The sequence below is a fragment of the Helobdella robusta genome, assembly GCF_000326865.2.
Source record: "Helobdella robusta unplaced genomic scaffold HELROscaffold_16, whole genome shotgun sequence".
NCBI lineage: Eukaryota > Metazoa > Annelida > Clitellata > Rhynchobdellida > Glossiphoniidae > Helobdella > Helobdella robusta.
This window is the reverse complement of record NW_008703893.1, coordinates 230,433-250,305: the sequence shown is the minus strand read 5'-3', so window position 1 is coordinate 250,305 and position 19,873 is coordinate 230,433. Positions and strand designations below refer to the sequence as shown.

Sequence of the window (19,873 nt, the reverse complement as noted above, 5' to 3'; positions counted from 1 at the left end):
AATATTTCAGTTTTTTAAATCAATTACCGTTTAAAAGTTATAAAACTTTGTTACTCTAAAGATTAACCAGTTTTTTGCAGTTTTTTTAAACCATTCAAAAAACAACAACGTTTCAAGATATGAAAGACAAGTTTTTAAATACAAATTTGCAAATTACGATAAAACTTTTATTAAACTCTGAATGCAACCTTAATCTAACTCGCTTAACTAAGAAAATTAAAATGATAATTAATAAAAATGTGTACACTCGATGTTCATAAGTGTTGGTAGCGGACACTGATTTTTTTTTCTGTCCAAAATGTACTGGCGGTATCAAGTTCGAAACTCGCCATCAATAGGGAAAAATATCGCCGATACAATAGCGATACTTTGATATAACAACCCTGATTTTAAAAGTAGAAGAACAGGAGCAGATACGCAAACTAGCATAAAAAGGATTTATTTATAAATCATTTATTTACTTATTTATGAAATATGAGTATAATATTATAGATTAGTCTAGTCATGATATAGAATATTATGAATCTATATAGCTGAAAATTCACTTAGCATAACACGTATAAAGTTCATTTTAAAGTGCAGAAACAAAACCGAGCATTGTTCAGGTCAGTTTAAAGAGCCAACAAAACGCATACTCTATTGAAGAATGATTTATAATTTGAAATAAACTGTTGGATCTGCAAATGAGCAAACCTATTTTATGATGATACGCAAACATAAAAATCATAGTTTTTCTTTATCTTTTAGTGAGTGGTTCCATTTTAATAACACAACTATACACATACGCATATAACTTATAGATAAAGGCGCGCATAAACTCAAACACGGGCTTACCACATACACGATACACAAATTACATGAACAATAATAATATACCTCAAATCAAAAATTTTTTAGAAAATCATTTAAATGTAGACACAAACACAAAATTCAATTCAAAAACACTAATAAAAATTATACTACCACATAAAAATAAAACTAAAATAGGCTGCAAATACCCAAAATACTTACGACAACAAACCAGGTTGGATCAAGAGGGATTGACACGACGCGAAGTCTCCAAACGGAAGATGGTTTGAAGCTGGTCAACCTTCTTGAAACTGACCAGGGACTGTACGAGTGCACCGCATCCAACATCTTCACCAGCATCATCACCTCCACAATCCTTATTGTTCGAGGTTTGTCTTTCTTTGCTTCTTGTTCTTGTTTGTCTGTCTGTGTCTGTCTGTCCGTGTGACTGTTTGTGTGTTTGTCTGTCTGTGCGTATATGTGTGTGTCTGTCCGTGTGTCTGTTTGTCTGTCTGTGTCTGTGTCTGTCTGTCCGTGTGACTGTTTGTGTGTTTGTCTGTCTGTGCGTATATGTGTGTGTCTGTCCGTGTGTCTGTTTGTGTTTGTGTGTATTTCTGTGTAGTTGATATTTGTTCAGTCATGAGTTTTTTTGCATTTGAATTTGTCCAGGATGGAAGGAGCTCAAACAAAATTAATAGTTTTCCTGTCTTTGTTGGATATTTATTTGGGGTTTATACTTTATTGGTTCATGATGTGTTTTTTACTAAGGAATATCTGGAGCACGGTGTACCGCTGGGATCCGTTTTTGGACCAATTTTTTCCTTTTGTACACTGCGGATGTGTTTGAAATTATTGACAGATTACAGAAATTTTGTGCCAACTGCACATAAAATAGACAAAGTCGTCCGTAAACAAATCATAAAAAGGATTGTTACACCAATCAATGATATTAATAAAATAAAACTCAGGATATACTACAATAATTGTAAGACATCACAATTGGTCTTAAAGAACAACTGCACTTCTAAAGACGATTTTACTTCGAAGCGTAATAATGTAATATATAAATTTAATTCCGATATAAGATAGATTATATTTGAACAAAACAACTGTACTAAATTTCAGCCATAAAAGAATCACAGCACTCAATTCTCATGTTCTGAAGTCTCTTACGGCTCTGGAAGAATTATATTTGCATTCAAATTTATTAACTGCTGTACCGAATGATTTTTTGATTAGCACAAGTGGTCCGTTCAAACTGATGCTTATAAGTTTACACAACAACTCTTGGGATTGCTCATGTGAAAATAAATGGCTGAAGTCGTGGATGACAAATTTAGCAAAACTAAACATAAGTTTGCTGAATCCGAATAGTGTTTTGTGCCGAACTCTTGAAAGACTTTTGAACAAAAATATTTTCTCTGTTGATGATGTGGAGTTTTGTGAAGATCCATATATCGTACAAAAAAAACAAAATTCCCATGAACATACTAATTCCAATTTTTACTGTTTTACTCATTGCGGTATTGGTATTTTTTTAAATTAATAAAACACTCATTTGAACATTCACGTTCTCGATAGAGTGAGTGCACAGGCGAGAACATGTTATACGATGCCTTCATCAGCTGTGCCAACGCCAATCCAGACCGATCAATTGGAATTGCGCTTTTCAGTTTATTAGAACTCAAAGGTTACAAACCTTGCCCCCCCGAGAAACATTTTCTTGGGGGTCGCTCAATTGAGGAAAACATACTTGATGCAATCTATGCCAGTAAGCGAGTTGTTTGTTTTAGGACGCCACACTTCCTTGAAAGTACCTACTGCATGTACGAATTTAATAAATGGCTGCAAAGAAATTTAGAAACTAACAGAGAAAGAGTAATCGTTTTGTTGAGCGAATCGTTCAAAGTAGACAAAACTATACTGCCCAGTCCCGTGTACAACATCCTGAAGACACACACACATACATCGAACTATCAAACAAAAACTTGTTCAATCAATTGTATTACAGTCTTCCTATCAACAAAATTTCTAAAAGTGTTGAAACTCCGAGTGTGTAAATGTTTTATTATAAATGCTTATAAGCAGTAATTTATTTTTGCTCAGTTACGTACCTGATGTTAAATATTTTAACGTCTGAACAATACTGATGACACGGTTTTTGTTTTTGTTTAATTTAATGAAAAAACTAAATTTCTTCTAACATATAAAATTAATATAATCAAAAGATTAAATATTTTTGTGATAATATAATGTCTAGGTGTTTTTAAAACTTTGAACTTTAAACCCTGCATTAAACGGTCTGTGTGCCATGAATTTAAATCACGAGTCCTACCACAAGTATCGTGAATTACCTAATGTTGAAAATGCTGAAATATTTTTTGTGTTGGAGAGGAGAATCGAAAATTTTTTATAATAAATTAATATCATATTTCATCTAATTTCAGTTTTAGTATTTTCAATATTTTAATAAAATTATTATATAACTAAGGTCATCATAAGATAGATGAAAAAATGTTTATGCGAAGCATGTGAAATTTGACTCCGCTTGATTAATCATATTTTATCAAATTTTATGTCCATCTTAAATTTAATTTCTTTTTTATATTTTATTCTAGACAAAAAAGACTATGTTATCAGTTCGCTATTTCATCTAGTGATCTTATGATCAAACTTTTAATTTTGTTTAATTTATTTATTGTTTCAAACGTTGTAACCATTTTGAACAAACTTCCATCATCCGATTCATTTCTGTATATAGTTCATACAGCCAATGTTTCACTTCAGATTTTAATAGCTGACTTTCTGTTAGCATTTACTTCCTAGTTTAACTACTAACTATTAAAATAAACGGTTTTTACGTAGATTTAGAAGCCTACAATGTAATATATTGCATACCTAGTGGTACAGTGCTGTGCTGTGAATATGCTCGCCTTAGTTAACTACATTTAATTCAGTCAAAATTGAAATGTGTCCATACGCATTTATTCAGAAAAGTTTTAAAGTATTTTGAAAAATATTTAACATTACATCATAATACATCATCCAGTTATTTAAATTTTATTATTCTGTTACATTATCTTAAACAAAAAAGTTAAAGGTCAACAAAATCAACAGCACACATACAGCGTATATGAGTGCATGTGATAAGAGAAAATCTTTTTTGTCATATTTGAACCCGATCTCTGCGTAACGGTTCCAGGTGACCTTAACCACTGATCCTCCACACCGCCCACTACGTGATATAATTTCATAATGTTATATTATCTTGAAATAATTTAAATTGAGATGACCATTAGAATTAGCTTTTAAAACTTATTAAATCTTATAAAAATTATATGTTAAAAATATAAAATTACAATAATGTACAACGCATTCTTTTTAATAATAATAAGTTTGTAAAATTTTAGAATAAAACTAATAACACTGTTTGGCAAACTTGCAAAGTTGAAATACAAATAGAAATTATTGAAAGAAAGAGAAGAATTTGAAAATAAAACAAAACATGAAAAGAAAAGTTAGTGAGAGACAGAGAAATCTAGAAAAAAATAGAAAAAGAGAGAAAGAAAGAAAGGGATAGAGAAAGAAAGAAAAAGAGAGAGAGAGAAATATAGCTGAAGTTTGCATATATATTAAGATGATAGGATTAAATAAGTGTGGTAAGGTGAAGATAGGATTGGTGATACTGTTTTTGATGCTGGCCAACAACATGCAACAAACCTGCCAAAATAAAAGTTGAATGACCTACACAGCCAGTTGTTGTGGTAGTAGTGAGAGAAGGTTGTGTAAAATAATTGAGGTCCATAGGTTAATGATTCGAAGAGAAGAAATTTTCTACTCTTTGGTTTTTTTTTCTCACTATTCTGTTCTAATTTAATCACCGTAACTGCATTTGCTTAAATCACAAAATAGTAATAGAAAAAAATTCTTTCTTTTGCGTTTTTCATGAAGTGTGTGTGAATGTGTATGGATTGTGTGCGTGCGTGTGTGTATTTGTATGTGTGTGCGTGTGTGTGTGTGTGAGCATGAATAAACACATACGCGTTAATTTTTTTCATTTAGCGACCAACTCCATGACTAACGTCATCTCATAAATATTCATAACTTTGCAGGAAAACTCGTCTGCTTATTATTACGTGAAAGTCTATATTTGGTGTAAACACGCACATATATTCACATACATTCACACACACACACACACACACATAAATATGATATAAATATTTTTTTCATATATTTATTTATTTACATGTATAGTATATTAAACATAGTTATATAAAGGACGCCATATAAATTCTCAAATGATATTAATAATAATAAAAATACAAATAATAACAACAATAATATTAAGAATAATAAAAAAAATAATAACATTAATAATGGGAACAATCTTTTATTGACCAAGAAGATAAAATCAAAATGAAATCAATCGAAAATTTTTAATAATATATAAGAGTGTAAATAAGTAAATGTAAATAATTTATAAAATTTATTTTTATTAGAAAATTAATTTATCAATAATAATAATAATAACATTAATAATAATAAGAATAACATTAATAATAATAAGAATAACATTAATAATAATATAAAATAATAATAATGTATTTTCAAAATGTTTTAGCGGACGAGGCACTGTCAGTACACAGCTTGAAGGCCCAGTCGACCCCCACCAGCATCCAACTCTCCTGGCTGCCTCCCTTCCTCAAGGACTTCCCAGATGATGAGTACAGATTCGAAGTCATGTAAGTTGTGGCTGTTTTTGTTGTTGCTGTTGTTGTCGTTGTTGCTGTTGTTGTCGCTGTACTGGTGTCTGGTGCCATTGTTTGTTGTTGTTGTTATTAATGTGTTGATGTTGTTAATTTGTTATTTGTTTGTTGTTGTACGTTTGTTGTTTTGTGCTGTAATATAATAGTATGCATTGTAAACTCTATGAATTTCAGTTATTAGTGAGCGTGTGCGTGCGTAAATATTTACGGTTATGATCACAACGTCCATGTCGCCATAGTAGTTTTAACATCTCAATATTTTAAGTTTTATTGCGCCATTCTACAATTGTAATTTTTATTGTGAGCTTGACCGTTGCTGTAATGACGTTGCTATTGTAACCTCGATGATGTTGATGTCATTGCTTCTGTTGCCATTGGTCTTATTGATGTTGTTGTAATGATGTTGTTATTGTAATAATAAATGCGTTGTAATTATGTTGTTGTTTTCGTTGTCATTGTTGTTGATGTGCCCTGATGATGTTGTTTCATCTCTGTCATCATGTCATGTCTTGCAATGTTGTTATTGTTCACGTGGTTGCACCATTTAAACTTTTTTCTTTAGGTTAGGTTATTTTTCTATATTTATCTCTCCCTCGTTCTCTTTTTTCTCTCTCTCCCTCTCTCTTTCTCTTTTTCTTTCTCTCTCTTTCTTTTTTTCCCTCTCTTTCTTTTTCTTCTTTTTTCTCTCTTTCTTTCGTTCTCTCTCTCTCCTCTATCTTTTGTTTTTTATTTTTTCTTCAGTATTTTTCTGTTATCAACTACTCCTTTCGCATATCTATGCTGTTTCACTCCATTCAAAGCATCCTGATGTTTGAAAATTTGTGTTCTGTCCACTCTTCTTTCATTCCTCCCAACATTCCCCGCGATATGCTATGAAGAAGGACGAATTCTACTATGATGATTGATGGTGGTGGTGATGATGATTGTGATGATGATGTTAAGAATAAGGATGATGATACATTGAGGAATAATTTGGATTATATTTTCAAAATTCATCACCACGGAATCCCTCAATGCTGATTAAGTTGGAAGGATAGATGGATGGATGAGCTAATGAATGGTGGATGAAAGATGGATGTTTGGACGGATGGATGGATGGATAGAAAGATGGGTATAATGATAGGTGTGTGTATGTATGTATGTATTTAAGGATAGATGAATGGATGGATAGATGAACTGAGAGGCTGACGGACGGAAAGATGGATAGACAGATGAACTACTGAATGAATGGATGGATGGATGGATGAATGGATGGATGGATGTATGGACGAATTAACAAATGTCAGGATCACACCTCCTTCTTTCATTATCACTTTCCTCTCAGATGTGTGATGTTAATTTATTTTTTACTGTCACTTCGGCGCGTTTGCATGTGTATGTATGTGTGTTTTTATGTATGTGTGTTTATATGAATGTGTATTTGTATGTATGTATGTTTGTATGTATGTCTGTATGTGTGTTTGTATGTATGTATGTGTGTTTGTATGTATGTATGTGTGTTTGTATGGATATGTGTTTGTATATATGTGTGTTAGTATGTTTTATTTAAATTAAATAAATTATTCAGCGGTTCGCGACTGTTTTGTATACGTGTTACTCTTAGTAGTGCAGCTAAAAAATTTCACGTTGGGCAAGAGATGAGTTCTTAGAAACAGTTGACCTTATTTTTTTGGCTTAAAATTTTTTTTATAAAACCAGTATTTTCTTTAAATTTTGCAAAATTGTTCCCTTTTGTGTACCTGCAACTGCAAAATTTCAAAAATAAATTTAAATAAAGGTTTGTGAAGAATTTTAATTTAACCCCAACAAAAACATCTATTGGGGGTATGGTTACACCACCCACCGACAACTTTAGACATACACACAGACAGACGCCCACATCATTTAACGCATATGTATAAAGATGAAAAAGTTATTTTTTGTCCCATTATTTCCTGATCTTTCATTTTATTGTGTTAACTTTGATCTTTGTTAACTTTTATCTCTAGTATTTAAGCAGATGGATAAATATTTTTTATTGTTTCAGGTTTAGAGTATTTTATTACTTATTTCAAATTTTTTTAAATATTTTCATTTTAAGATTTTTAGATTTATTTTTAAAATTTCAAAAAAATTTGTATTTTAATGTCTAGACGACACACTTAAAACAAGATCCGTCACACTATTTCACTTATGAAGTTTAACTCAACTATTAACTATGACGTTTAACTCTCTCTCTCTCTTTCTTTCTCTCTCTCTCTCTCTCTCTCTATCTATCTAAATTAGCAATTGGAAAGTCTCCGAACCAGCGGCTAACATCTCACGACCTTTCATTTCATTGTCCATATTTTGCTTTGGTTTTTCATTCTTCACTGAGATTATTTGTGTAATCTTTTTTAAACTAAATTTTTATTCAATCAATAAATCAATAAATTAATAATTATTCAAACCGTCCAGCAAATTCTTTTATTAATTAGATATTTGTTTTAACCTTTTTTAAATTCTTAAACTATCAGCAATTTATATCAAACTTTATAAAAAAATATTTAAATTACAATTTTTTCATTCAGTAAATCGAACGTTCAACCAGTTTATTCAATCTTTCATCTAAGCAAAACAACCAACCATTCAATCATTCAACAATTTCATCAACCATCTAGCTATTCAATCGTTCAACAATTTCCTCAACCAGCCATTTATTCATCCGTCCGATCATTATAACATTCAAACAATGTTACCCCTCTCGCTATCTTCGGCGAGCAAATAAAGACATTCACCGTAAACTCTCAACAAAGCTTATTACAAAGGTGGCTGACCGTGCCATGAAAAACAAACATTACAGAGTACGCCTACACCTAGATATGGATTACTATGGACAGGACGTAGATTATTTTTATGTGTTAATTCCAGTCAAACTTTTTCGTTGATAACTATTATTACATTTATTTTATAAATTTTTTGAAACTAGTGATCAGATTGTCGTTACTTGTTGTTATTGAAGTATTTAAAATGCACTCATTCAGAAGTGACTCACTCACTCTTGGATTTATTAACTTCCAAACAAGAAAATATTCGTTCAAAAAAAATATATAGACTAGAATATTGAAAATAGTTTGACAACAGTTTTTTGAAAGAACTTAAAAATATGTTCACAAAGTGGCAGAACACAACCTCTCCTCCATATTTTTATCATTCTATTTATTTATATTTTCATCACTTCTTCCTTGCATGTATTTCTTTTATCTATCTCTTTGACAGTCCATCGATCCATTTATTCATCCAACCACTCAGCCGTTCGCCCATCCACCATCCATCTATTCAACCAACCTCTCGACCATCCATCCACCCATCTATCAATCCAGTCATTCATTCTTTCATTCATCCATTCATCTATCTATTCATCCATCCGCCTACCTACCTATCCATGCCTTACATATCCAAAGAAATCTCGTTAAATATTCAGGCGGATTTTGATTGCAGCTATAAATATTTGACAAGAACTTAACGCTTGGTACAACTATGATGGAGAGTGTGGAGAAGATGATGAGGATGATGATGATGCTGGTAGTAATGATAATGAAGACGAGAATGATGATGATGATGCAACAAAAAAAAATGATTATGATAGTGAGGTTGAAAATGGTGATGCTGATGACAATTACGGTTCCTAAAATGATAACGAACATGAGAAACATGATGATGAGGACTAAATTATAACGATGACAATGATGATGGCCGGCTGTGATGATGGTGACTATGATGAAATCGTTAGGCAGATAGTAATATAATGCAAATGATGACAATTATCATGTAAATGATGATGATGACAATATGATGATGATGATATTAATGATGATGATGGTTATGATGTAAATGATGATGAACATATGATGAAAATAATGATGATACGATGTTGATGATGATGTTGATGATGATATGATGTTAATGATGATGACGACGATGCACTAGCGATAATAACGGCCGTTCAACGACCAATTATATAAATTTATGGCTCAATATTGTTTTATTGAGAGGCTCAGTCAACGTTGTCTTCCTCCTCCTCCTCATCATCATCACCACCATCGTCAGCGTCACTGACGTCATAATCATTTTCGTCATTATCATCTTTGTCGTCGTTAACATTTTTGACGCCATCATCATCTTTATTGTATTTATGTAATTATAGCCATCATCATTACAATTATCGTTTTCATTATAAAAATTTTTTTAGTCATTTTTTGGTACAATTGCCAAAATACTCATCATCATTTTAATCTACATCGTCATCACTGTTGTCATCACCATTATCATCATCATTCTCATCTACATCATTATCATTCTCATCTAAACCATCATCATCATCATCTCCATCATCGTCATTGTCGTTTTGATCGCCTCGTCAGCGTTATCTTTGTCATCAACAACAATATCACCTTTATTACTGCAAGCACCATTTTATCTAATAATTTTGCTCATTCATTTATCTGTACGTTTTGTTCACTCACTCACTCATTCATTCACACACTCACTCATTCATTTACTCACTCACTCATTCACTCATTCATTCATCAACGAATCAATCCATTCCAATCACCACCAACCCCCAACAGAATAAAGAACCAAATCTTCCAGACGACAACGACCACCACAACTTCAACACCTCATGCAACGACATCAATTTCTTCATCATACGTTTCCTCATCATCGACGACGTCATCGCAGTCGACACTAACGCCACCACCATCGTCGCTATTCATCCGCAACGTTACCAGGACGTACGAGATCAGTGAGAACGCCTCGAACACCATCACCATCTTCCAGCTAACCCCGCAGACCAGGTACAGCGTCTACATCAAGGCACATTCCAAACTGACCAACAGATCCATTCTGAGCACGGAGTATGAAATCTATACCAGAAGTTAGTTTTGATGGTGGTGAAAATTTTGACAGACATTTGGCATGATGGTGTCGACGATGATGGTAATGACGACGACGATGATGATGAGAGGCTGGTAAAGATGAGGATCATGAAGATGATGATGATGGTGGTGGTTAAAATTTGGATGTTTGTGTAACAGTGTGAAATGATTATTTATTCCTTGATAGATAAAAAAATTGCGTTGGCAAATTGATCAGCAACTCATTTCATGTAAAGTAAAAGTTTTTGAAATGTTTCTTCGCCATGCTTTGTCAATGAAGCCTAACCACAACTGATTGAATCTCTATAAAAATTTTATTGTATTTTAGTTTGTGTAGTTAACTGACTTATGCGTAAAATATCTCAATTAATGGTGTACAGTTTATTGTACGACAACGTTCAATGAAACAAACTTTTTTAAGAAAATATTATTTGTAATTGCGTTGCGATGTTTCTAGGATTCATGAGTTTATCCTGATGGCCTGTCTGTCCACTCAATCAAGTTTGTCGACTATCGTATACCATATCTGACGGTAACGAGAGGACCCTGGGCAAATCCCTCATTTGCGCCCCTTTGATTAAATTTTACGTATGTTTAAATTTTTTTAGGTTAAAAGAGTTATGAGACAAAGTTATGAAAAATTAACTTGCAAACATTAAAATAATTAAATTTTACAAGAATTGTAACAAAAATAAAATTACAATTATTACAACGGCAAATTGTCAAAAAACGTCTACCAAACTAATTAATGTCAAATTATTATGACATTTGAAGAAGCAAATTTGTTTATGACTTCTTTATATTAATTACTTCTCGTCATTTTTGAAGACATCATCAAAAGTGTAATCAAAAAATGATAAATTTAAAAAATTTAAACCGTTCAAACCATTCATTTTCTTTTCATTGAACTCAGCAACGCCTGCCCTGCAACTGTAGCTCTCGTATAATTCAGCATTAATTCGAGTTCGCTAGACGATATATTTATGTCTAGCAGAATTTGCCAAAATTGGATTAATTATTTATTAAATTTGCCTTGGTATCATCGTTACCGTCATCGTCTAACATACATTCCCCAACATTTCGTAGCTTCATTATCTTTGGTAAACGTAAACATCATCATACTCTCACCATTCTTCATTATCTCCTCACTTCTACTATCGTCACCATCTCACTCCAACTAACATAAAGCAATATGTCATGTGACTTGAGTATTTGTTCCGTCAAATGAATGAGTCCCAAAATAAATTAACTGTTAACAAGCCACATACCTACACACACACACCACATACAACACACACACATACAATACACACATACATATATTAAAACAACATGTATAAGCACCAAATAAGCAACGCTGACCGATAAAATACGCTTGTACAGACACACGCACATGCACAAACAACAAAGGGGAACACGCATTGTAAGTGAAGATTGAAATTTTAATTAATCAGGCGCGTGTACTCATGACTGCGTATGCGAAAATATTTGCGGAAGAATGTCGTTCCCGGATATTGTTACGTATATGTATTCATCGGAATGGCAGGCGATTAAAAGTACACACAATCATAAGTCTTTTGCGTACTTGCCAGTACAATCACGTTTATTTTACTATAATAAATCTTCAAACGCAACATCTGCACGTACACATACTTTAATGTTAGAAAACATTTGCGAATTGTACAATGTACACGTACGTACATTCACACGCGCTATTAAAAAAAGTTTAACAATCAAATACGTTAAAGCATGCATTTATTATTTATTCACAAACACACATGCAAAGATGCACAGACAGACAGGCGCGCGAACACTCAGACATAGGCACATATTTATAATGGCTTCAGTAATGTTTAATTATTGTGAGTTCTTTGATGCTCTTGGTTTCCATGGTGACATAGGCGAAGTATTCCTCATTGAGATCATGAGACATTTCTTGGAAGCACTGTGTTTGTGTGTTGTGTGTGTGTTGGACCTGCTCTGATGTGATTTAATGTGCTGGGATTTAATGTGATGTTATTTGATGTGATGATGCCGTGATGAGAGGTGATGATTTTGATGATGAAAAATTGATGTTGCTATACAAAAATAAACATGCCTCACGCAAATAACTGCCTATGAATTAAAGTTTTAATCAGATAGTGAAATCTTTTGTACAGAAATGATGAAAAAAAAATAATAAAATTGAAGCATACTTTACACTCCATCGACAATTTCTAGCATCATCATCTTAACGATCAAAACAACGCTACCATATTAATCCTCCATATTTATGTTTCTAATATTGCTAGCGAATAATTGAAATAATAAACTGTCACCAGCAGTAGCGGCAGTCGCGTTAGTAGCAGCAGCAACAACAGTGGCAGCCGCAACATCAGCTCGTGGTAGCAGTAACACACGAACAGCATAGCAGTATGCAGCATAGCAGACATCAATCCAGCAAGCGAGCAAGCTTTCATCTTTCGACATTAATGCATAGTAACTTTCGGCACTGCTCGAAACAAAGTGCTCCCGCGAGAAATGTTGTTCATACCCAAATGTAAACAACAACAACTCTGCAGTAAATGGGCGCGTTCTAAAACTCGCAAGGATTTTACAATGCTTTATTAGCGCTTAACAATTGCGTTTTATTCCTTTTCAACATCCTCTGTCTAGCGGTGGTAACGCTCTTGGCTGTTGTTTTTGTGTTGGTTGCTGTTGTATTTGTTTGTTGTTGGTGGTGTTACGTGCGCTGGTTGTTGTTGTTGTGATTACGTGTAAATTGGCTGCTGCCATTACATAAGCGTAACTCATTAGTTTCATTAGTCTGTTGTTGTTAGATGCTGTTTTGTTGCTTGTTGTTGGCAGTAACCTTATAACAAAGCAGATGATGTGGTGGCTGTTAGACGGACGATGTTGTTGCTGCTGTTGTTGGCGATGATGACGACGACTATGATGGCGATGTTGAAAGAATACTGTGATGGTGATTACTACTATCATCGAGGTGAAAATGATGTTATACTCACTCAGTTGAAGATGTTGTTTAACGGGCGGCGACAGAGTTATTGATGCTGTTGTGTGTTGAGGAGCGGTTGCATCTTTGCAGTTGTGTGTTTGCGGCCGGTATTCAATATCGATTTTCTGGAATGGCGATGATGGAGACGACAAAATTGACGCTAGAAATTGATGCTGTCGAGTTGTTGAGTTTGGTTTTGGTTTTGTTGTTTTGTCTGATGACGTTTTTGTTGTGTGTGTGTTTGTTTATGTGCATGTGTTGTGTGTGTATTGTGTGTGTGTATTTGTGTGTGTGTGTATGTGTGTCTGTGATTGATTTTTACACTCACCACAAACAAATTTTGTGCTTGTTTCAGCTGAGGACAACATGGTCTACCAACCGAAGAGAAAGATTGGTAAGTTGCCATTCGTTATTATTACTTTTATCATTTGTTTTCAGTTTGTACATTAACACAAACAAACTATTATTACTTAAATACTAACGCTATGCTTATATAGCTTTAGTATTTAAGTAATAATAGTTAAAAAAGTAAGAAATCATAGTAAATGTAGCTGTAAACCGTTCAACGTTTTAATGTAACGTTGTGAAAGTAAAAATTAGAAGAAGTAAATAAGTACATCCGTTGTAAATACAAAAGGTAAATACAAAAACATCGTTATCGGTATAGTGAGTATAAGTATCGCTATAGTTAGTATCGGTATTATAAGTATCGGTATCGGTATAATAAATATCGGTATCGTAAGTATCGGTATTGGTGTATTAAGTATCGTTATCGGTATAGTAAAATTCGGTACCAGTGTATTAAGTATCAGTATCGGTATAGTAAGTGTCGGTATAGTGAGTATCGGTATCAGTATAGTAAGTGTCGGTATCGGTATTACACTGAGACTACTACAGTATTAATTCCGATCGGGGAATATGAATAAGATTACGGTCATCTATTTAATTACCACCGCAGGCGCCATTATCATGGCTTCATCATCGTCATGCTCATCTTCCCTTAACGGTCGTAATCGTCGTCGTCGTAATGAAAAATTCAATAATCATCCTCATCATCATCACTATGCTATCATCGTCATAGCCATCATCATCTGGATCATCATCATCATTTCAATCGTCATCAGCGTCATCATCAGTGTCAAATTACATCGCTGTAATTGTTATCATCATCGGCACGTATAATCGGCGCCGTTGTCCCATGATTGTAAACAATGCCATCATCATCAACGTCATAACCATCTTCTTCACATCATAATCATCACCGCGTCATCATTTTTGTTATCGTCATCTTTACATCATTATTATTATTATCATCACGTCATTGTCATCTTCATCATGACGTCATAGTAGATGATTCAGCGACGTCATCGCCTAATCAGCTGACATCCCACCACAACTCAGCCACTACGATGAGTTAGTTGGAAGTGTTTGTATGTTGTGCGTGCATGTACGTGCGTGCGTGTGACAGTTTGCTGGTGTATACTGTATGAAATTGGAATTTTATATTGTAAATACTTACAAAAATTACTAAGCACAGATGTGAACAACTCGCAAAACATTTTAAGATGGCTTTAAAAAAATAGTAAAAGATAATAATACAGTGAAGGCTTTCTGAGAAGACTGTATAATATTTACAAATACGCTTTCCCAGATATACTTCTACGACCAAAACCTCCAACAAACCTAGCAGTCATGTGGCACGAATTTGTAACCACTAAGAAGCCACCCACGCTGAAACCTACCGCCAAACCAGACGAAAAAAATGATAGCAAAGTAGAAACCGCTGAAGCAAGGAAAGCCAGGTTGGTGGTCGGTTGGTGGTCGGTTGGTGGTCGGTTGGTGGTCGGTTAGTGGTCGGTTGATGATCGGTTGATGATCGGTTGGTGGTTGGTTGGTGGTTGGTTAGTGGTTGGTTAGTGGCTGGTTGGTGGTCGGTTGGTTGTCGGTTGGTGGTCGGTTGGTGGTCGGTTGGTGGTCAGTTGGTGGTCGGCTGGTAGTCAGTTGGTGGTCGGTTAGTTGTCGATTTTTGTGCTGGTTGAGTGATTGGTTGGCAAGCTGACTAAATGAGTGGTTGCTTAATTAGTTGAGTGATTGATCATTTATTTGTTGTGCACATTGGATGGTCGTAGAAGTGAGCGGAAATTGAAATTATTCACAAATTCCTCGATTGTTGATCGTAGTTGTTAGCGATGGGATTTTGTAGTAACCGGGCTGGAATGCATGGCCATTCATCACAACCATGCACTTGTATCACTTATTAAGCGTATGCCTACATTGAATGTTTGTGGAAAGCTGAATTTACGTCTCCCTAACACTAGGAATCACAACAAAAAAATAATGAGTTGCGTCAAATAAATTTTTTCAAAGCTTTAAAAGTTGTAAACTTTTTTTAAATTACAGGTTGTGTTTGATAAACTGAAGATAACAACCATAACAGTGACACATTTGAAACATACACAAACAGATTGGAAAAGGAAGCGAAGGATGGGTTGGATTTGAAACGAAGTCTGCACATCAGCTGGTCGGCCCCTGTCAACAGCCCCCTGCCCGTTTATGCTTACACGGTCCAATACCGAACTTTCGGTTCGTGGGTGCCTTTCACCGAAAATGTAAACGCTCCGACCACGTACTTCATCTGGAAGAGACCATCGTGGGGTATCAGCTACTTCTTTAGGGTCATATCGCTCAGCAACAATTCTGAAAGTCTGCCGAGTGCCGAAGTCATGTTCAATACTTCTGGTCAGTCTCGTTGGGGCTGTTCATTTCAGTTGCAACAATAACTCTGACATACAACGTATTAGTTGATAAGTTCATTAGTGTGCATATTACGCGCATATGCACAATTAGAAACATACAGATACACACACACACACACACACACACACACACGCAAATTTATTTTTAGATCCTATGATAGGTTTCATCACTGCCTCCACCTCTGGCATCATTGGGACAGTGGTCGGTTCGATGACCACATTCATTGGCTGCATGGTCTGCACCATCTTCCTCTCTAAACAGTTCAAAAAACGCAAGTTAAAAAGAGTTGAGAAGAAGAGATGTGAGTGATGTTTGGTGTGTTTGTTTGTAGGTTTGTTGTATTGTCTCTTTTTTGTGTTGGTATGTTTGTTGTATTGTCTCTTTGTTGCATTTGTTGTGTTTGATTGCTCGTCGTATTTGTACATTTGTTGTGCCTGTTGTAGATTTTTGTGTTCACCTGCTGCTTGTTCATTTTGTTATATCTTTGTAATTTTATTTTTAACTAAAATGAAACAATGAAACTCCAAACACCAACCAGTCTATTTACGAAAACTTACATTTTCAACCATTTCCCAATTGATTAAGGAAGCAAATACGTCATATGCTTGTAGGATGTTACGAATTGTCACACACACACACACCACACACCACACACACACACACACACACACACACACACACACACTTGTAAATATGTATGTTCTTCATTCCTATTGATAACAAGTGTATTGAAACATTGCATACAATGAACACGTAATTGAATACTTAATGAATTGCCCTGAGTTGTATGTGTATACATGTGCTACTGCATGCCTTCTCACCAGCTCACTCCCTTCATAATTATTTCTTAGAAAAGATTTTCAAAGGAGGATGTACATGGAAAAGACTGACTGTGCCTAATTTTCTAATGTTCTGCGTGCTTTGTAAATATTTTATGTTGAGTGTGTCTATTATTTATATTTATACACATTAACCACCAAACCATCTCTTTGTATGCATGTGAAAGTGTGTGTGTGCATGTGTGTGTGTGTGTGTGTGGTGTGTGAGTGAGGGAGTACAGCAGTACATCCATGGATACGATGAAAAGTCTCGAGCGAGCGTAGCTGTTGGAATACTGATGAGGAAGAGAAGAAGATAGTGAAGAAGATGAGGACGATGATGAAGATGATGTTGATAGTTGTGATGAAAATAGCAGGGACGATGATGATAATGATAATTATAAGAAGACATGGCATTGTTGATGAAGAGGATGTTGTTGATGATGATGTTAATAGTAATGAGAATGAGTAAAACTTCAGTGATGACGATGATGAAGATGATATCACTGAAGATGAAGAGGAAGAGATGGAGGAGGAAAAGTTTTTTAGAATGATGTATGCACTGCTGGCTGTGGAATGTATGCGTCGTTGTGTGTTTGTTTGTAGTGTATGTGTGGGCTCCATACACATACACATGTGTGTGTGTTGTATGTGTGTATGCGTTGTATGTATGTGTGTAAGTGTTGTATGAATGTATGAAAGTATTGTATGTATGTATGTATGTGTTGTATGTGGTACTGATGTTTTTTAAGTGGATGAATTGAACTTACATTACGTACATATTAAGATTGTATACAGTGTAGTGAAATTGCACTTAAGAGTGCAAGCAAGTGTCCATTGTGGTGAGGGGTGAGAAGTATTTGAAGAGTGCGTGGGTACAGTACATCTTTATGGTTTACTAAATAAATTCCTTTTTTTCAGTTAGTACGCCGCATGCAAGTGTCATTGTGACTGGAGGTAAAAATAGCAAAAAAGAAATTTGAAATAAAGATAAATTAAAATAGAAATGAAGAGAGAGAGAGAGAGAGAGGGAGAGAAAAAGTGAGTCAAATATAACATTAGTGACAGCGTCATATTTCCTCTCCATACTTGCTCCGTCAGATATGCTTGGAAGCAAACGTTCGTCTCCTCCATTCACCTCCTCCCAACTCACACCGACAACTTTTTATTTTAAACTACTTTAAAATGCTTTCAATTTCGTTTATTTAAATTACTTCACAGTGAAGCAAGAGGCCGATGATGCCACCATGACCATCAACACAAGGTTATTTTTTTACACGCACATACACTCACAAACAAATAAACACACAAACACATACAATAACAAACACACATACACTCACAAACACATACACTCACAAACACATACACTCACCAACACATACACTCACAAACACTAACAAACACATACTCTAACAAACACACATCCTTCAACAAACACACATACACTCAAAAACACATACACTCACAAACACACATACACTAACAAACATATACAATCACAAACACATACACTAACAAACACATACACTTACAAACACATACGCTCACATACGTATATGCACGTAAACACAAACATAGGCAAAACTTTAACTTGTTTATGTCGGAGGGTTTAAATTTGGTTAAACTTAAATTTATTTATAACAAAATTATTCACTGGGGGGGTTCAGTCCTATAGACCCACCTAAGGGTGGGTCTATAGGACTGAACACAAATAAGTACAACTTTGACACACAAACAAATACAGACATGTGTCTATACAAGCTATGAAGTACCCGGTATACATAAATATACATGCAAGCAAACAAAATTTTACGATGTCTGTTTGTACAGTACGCATGGCGTGCCGACTAAGAAAAATTGAAAATATTTAAACGCCTTACTTATTTAACCGTATGTGACGTGCTTACAAGATGGAAGATTGTGATGTGTTTGTTGCCTCTGCAAGTTTTGCATCTTGTATATGTGCATGTATGTATCTATGTATGTATGTTTGTATGTGTGTGTATTTATGTGTGTATTTATGTGTGTATTTTATGTAGCGCCTTTTAAAAGCTCTCAAAAGCACCAACCCAAAAAAATTATGAAAAAACGCGATGGTAATGTTGGCTGCGAAGTTGATAATTATGATCAAAGATAACCAATTGTTTTTCAGTACTTAAATAATTTATCATCATTAATTTTATTAACTTTCAACATCTATCAATCTATATTATATTCGTTTTTGTTTAAATTAGTTTTAATTACTTTTAGTCATAATTATTACTCAAGTTGTCATCATTTTTGCTTATCTCTAACCATCACATCGTTCTCATCATTATTATCATTATCATATTCTTTTCATCATTTTTCAGTGTTGGGAGAGCACTTGAAGGTTAGATTGTTTTTGAAAAATTTTGTTCTTAAAATTTGTTTATTTATTCGTTTTAACAATTTTACTTTTTTATTTCAATAGATAAATCGATTCGACATTGCGAAGCTAAATTTTGATTTCAGGAAGAGAAAGCCCTCTACTCGACGTAAGATTGGCTGTTGACAATCACGTGATGGCCGGTTCGTCCAATCACAATTCGATAGAATTTACAACCACGCCCATACTGGAGACGCCCATTTGATAGGGAACCAATAAGGAGGCAAGACCTCTTCCGACAAACAGATGATTCGTTATTAATTACTCGCCTTCATATCGATACGATATCGATTAGATATTAAGAATCGATTATTACGGATACCTCAGTTACATCTCTCTTTACCGGATTACATTTAAAGTTATTTGTTTTGGTAAAAAGTGAAGCTGCACGTTCAAATTAAACAAACAAATCAAACACCAACAAATTATGTTTGACA

At 34.3% G+C, this 19,873-nt stretch overlaps 2 protein-coding genes across 2 annotated transcripts; both read left to right on the top strand.

The window, feature by feature from the left end:
- Positions 1–9,268: 9,268 nt before the first annotated feature.
- On the top strand, positions 9,269–12,440 carry HELRODRAFT_169585 (hypothetical protein; the record flags this gene model as incomplete). The annotated part of the gene is made up of 4 exons (XM_009015428.1): positions 9,269–9,304; positions 10,148–10,312; positions 10,371–10,455; positions 12,259–12,440. The coding sequence occupies 4 exons, from the start codon at positions 9,269–9,271 to the stop codon at positions 12,438–12,440; spliced, it is 468 nt and encodes a 155-aa protein (XP_009013676.1).
- Positions 12,441–15,143: 2,703 nt separating this feature from the next.
- HELRODRAFT_169584 (hypothetical protein) lies at positions 15,144–19,641 on the top strand (the record flags this gene model as incomplete). Its single annotated transcript, XM_009015427.1, has 6 exons — positions 15,144–15,253; positions 15,916–16,190; positions 16,357–16,509; positions 18,248–18,290; positions 19,381–19,400; positions 19,523–19,641. The coding sequence occupies 6 exons, from the start codon at positions 15,144–15,146 to the stop codon at positions 19,639–19,641; spliced, it is 720 nt and encodes a 239-aa protein (XP_009013675.1).
- Positions 19,642–19,873: the final 232 nt, after the last annotated feature.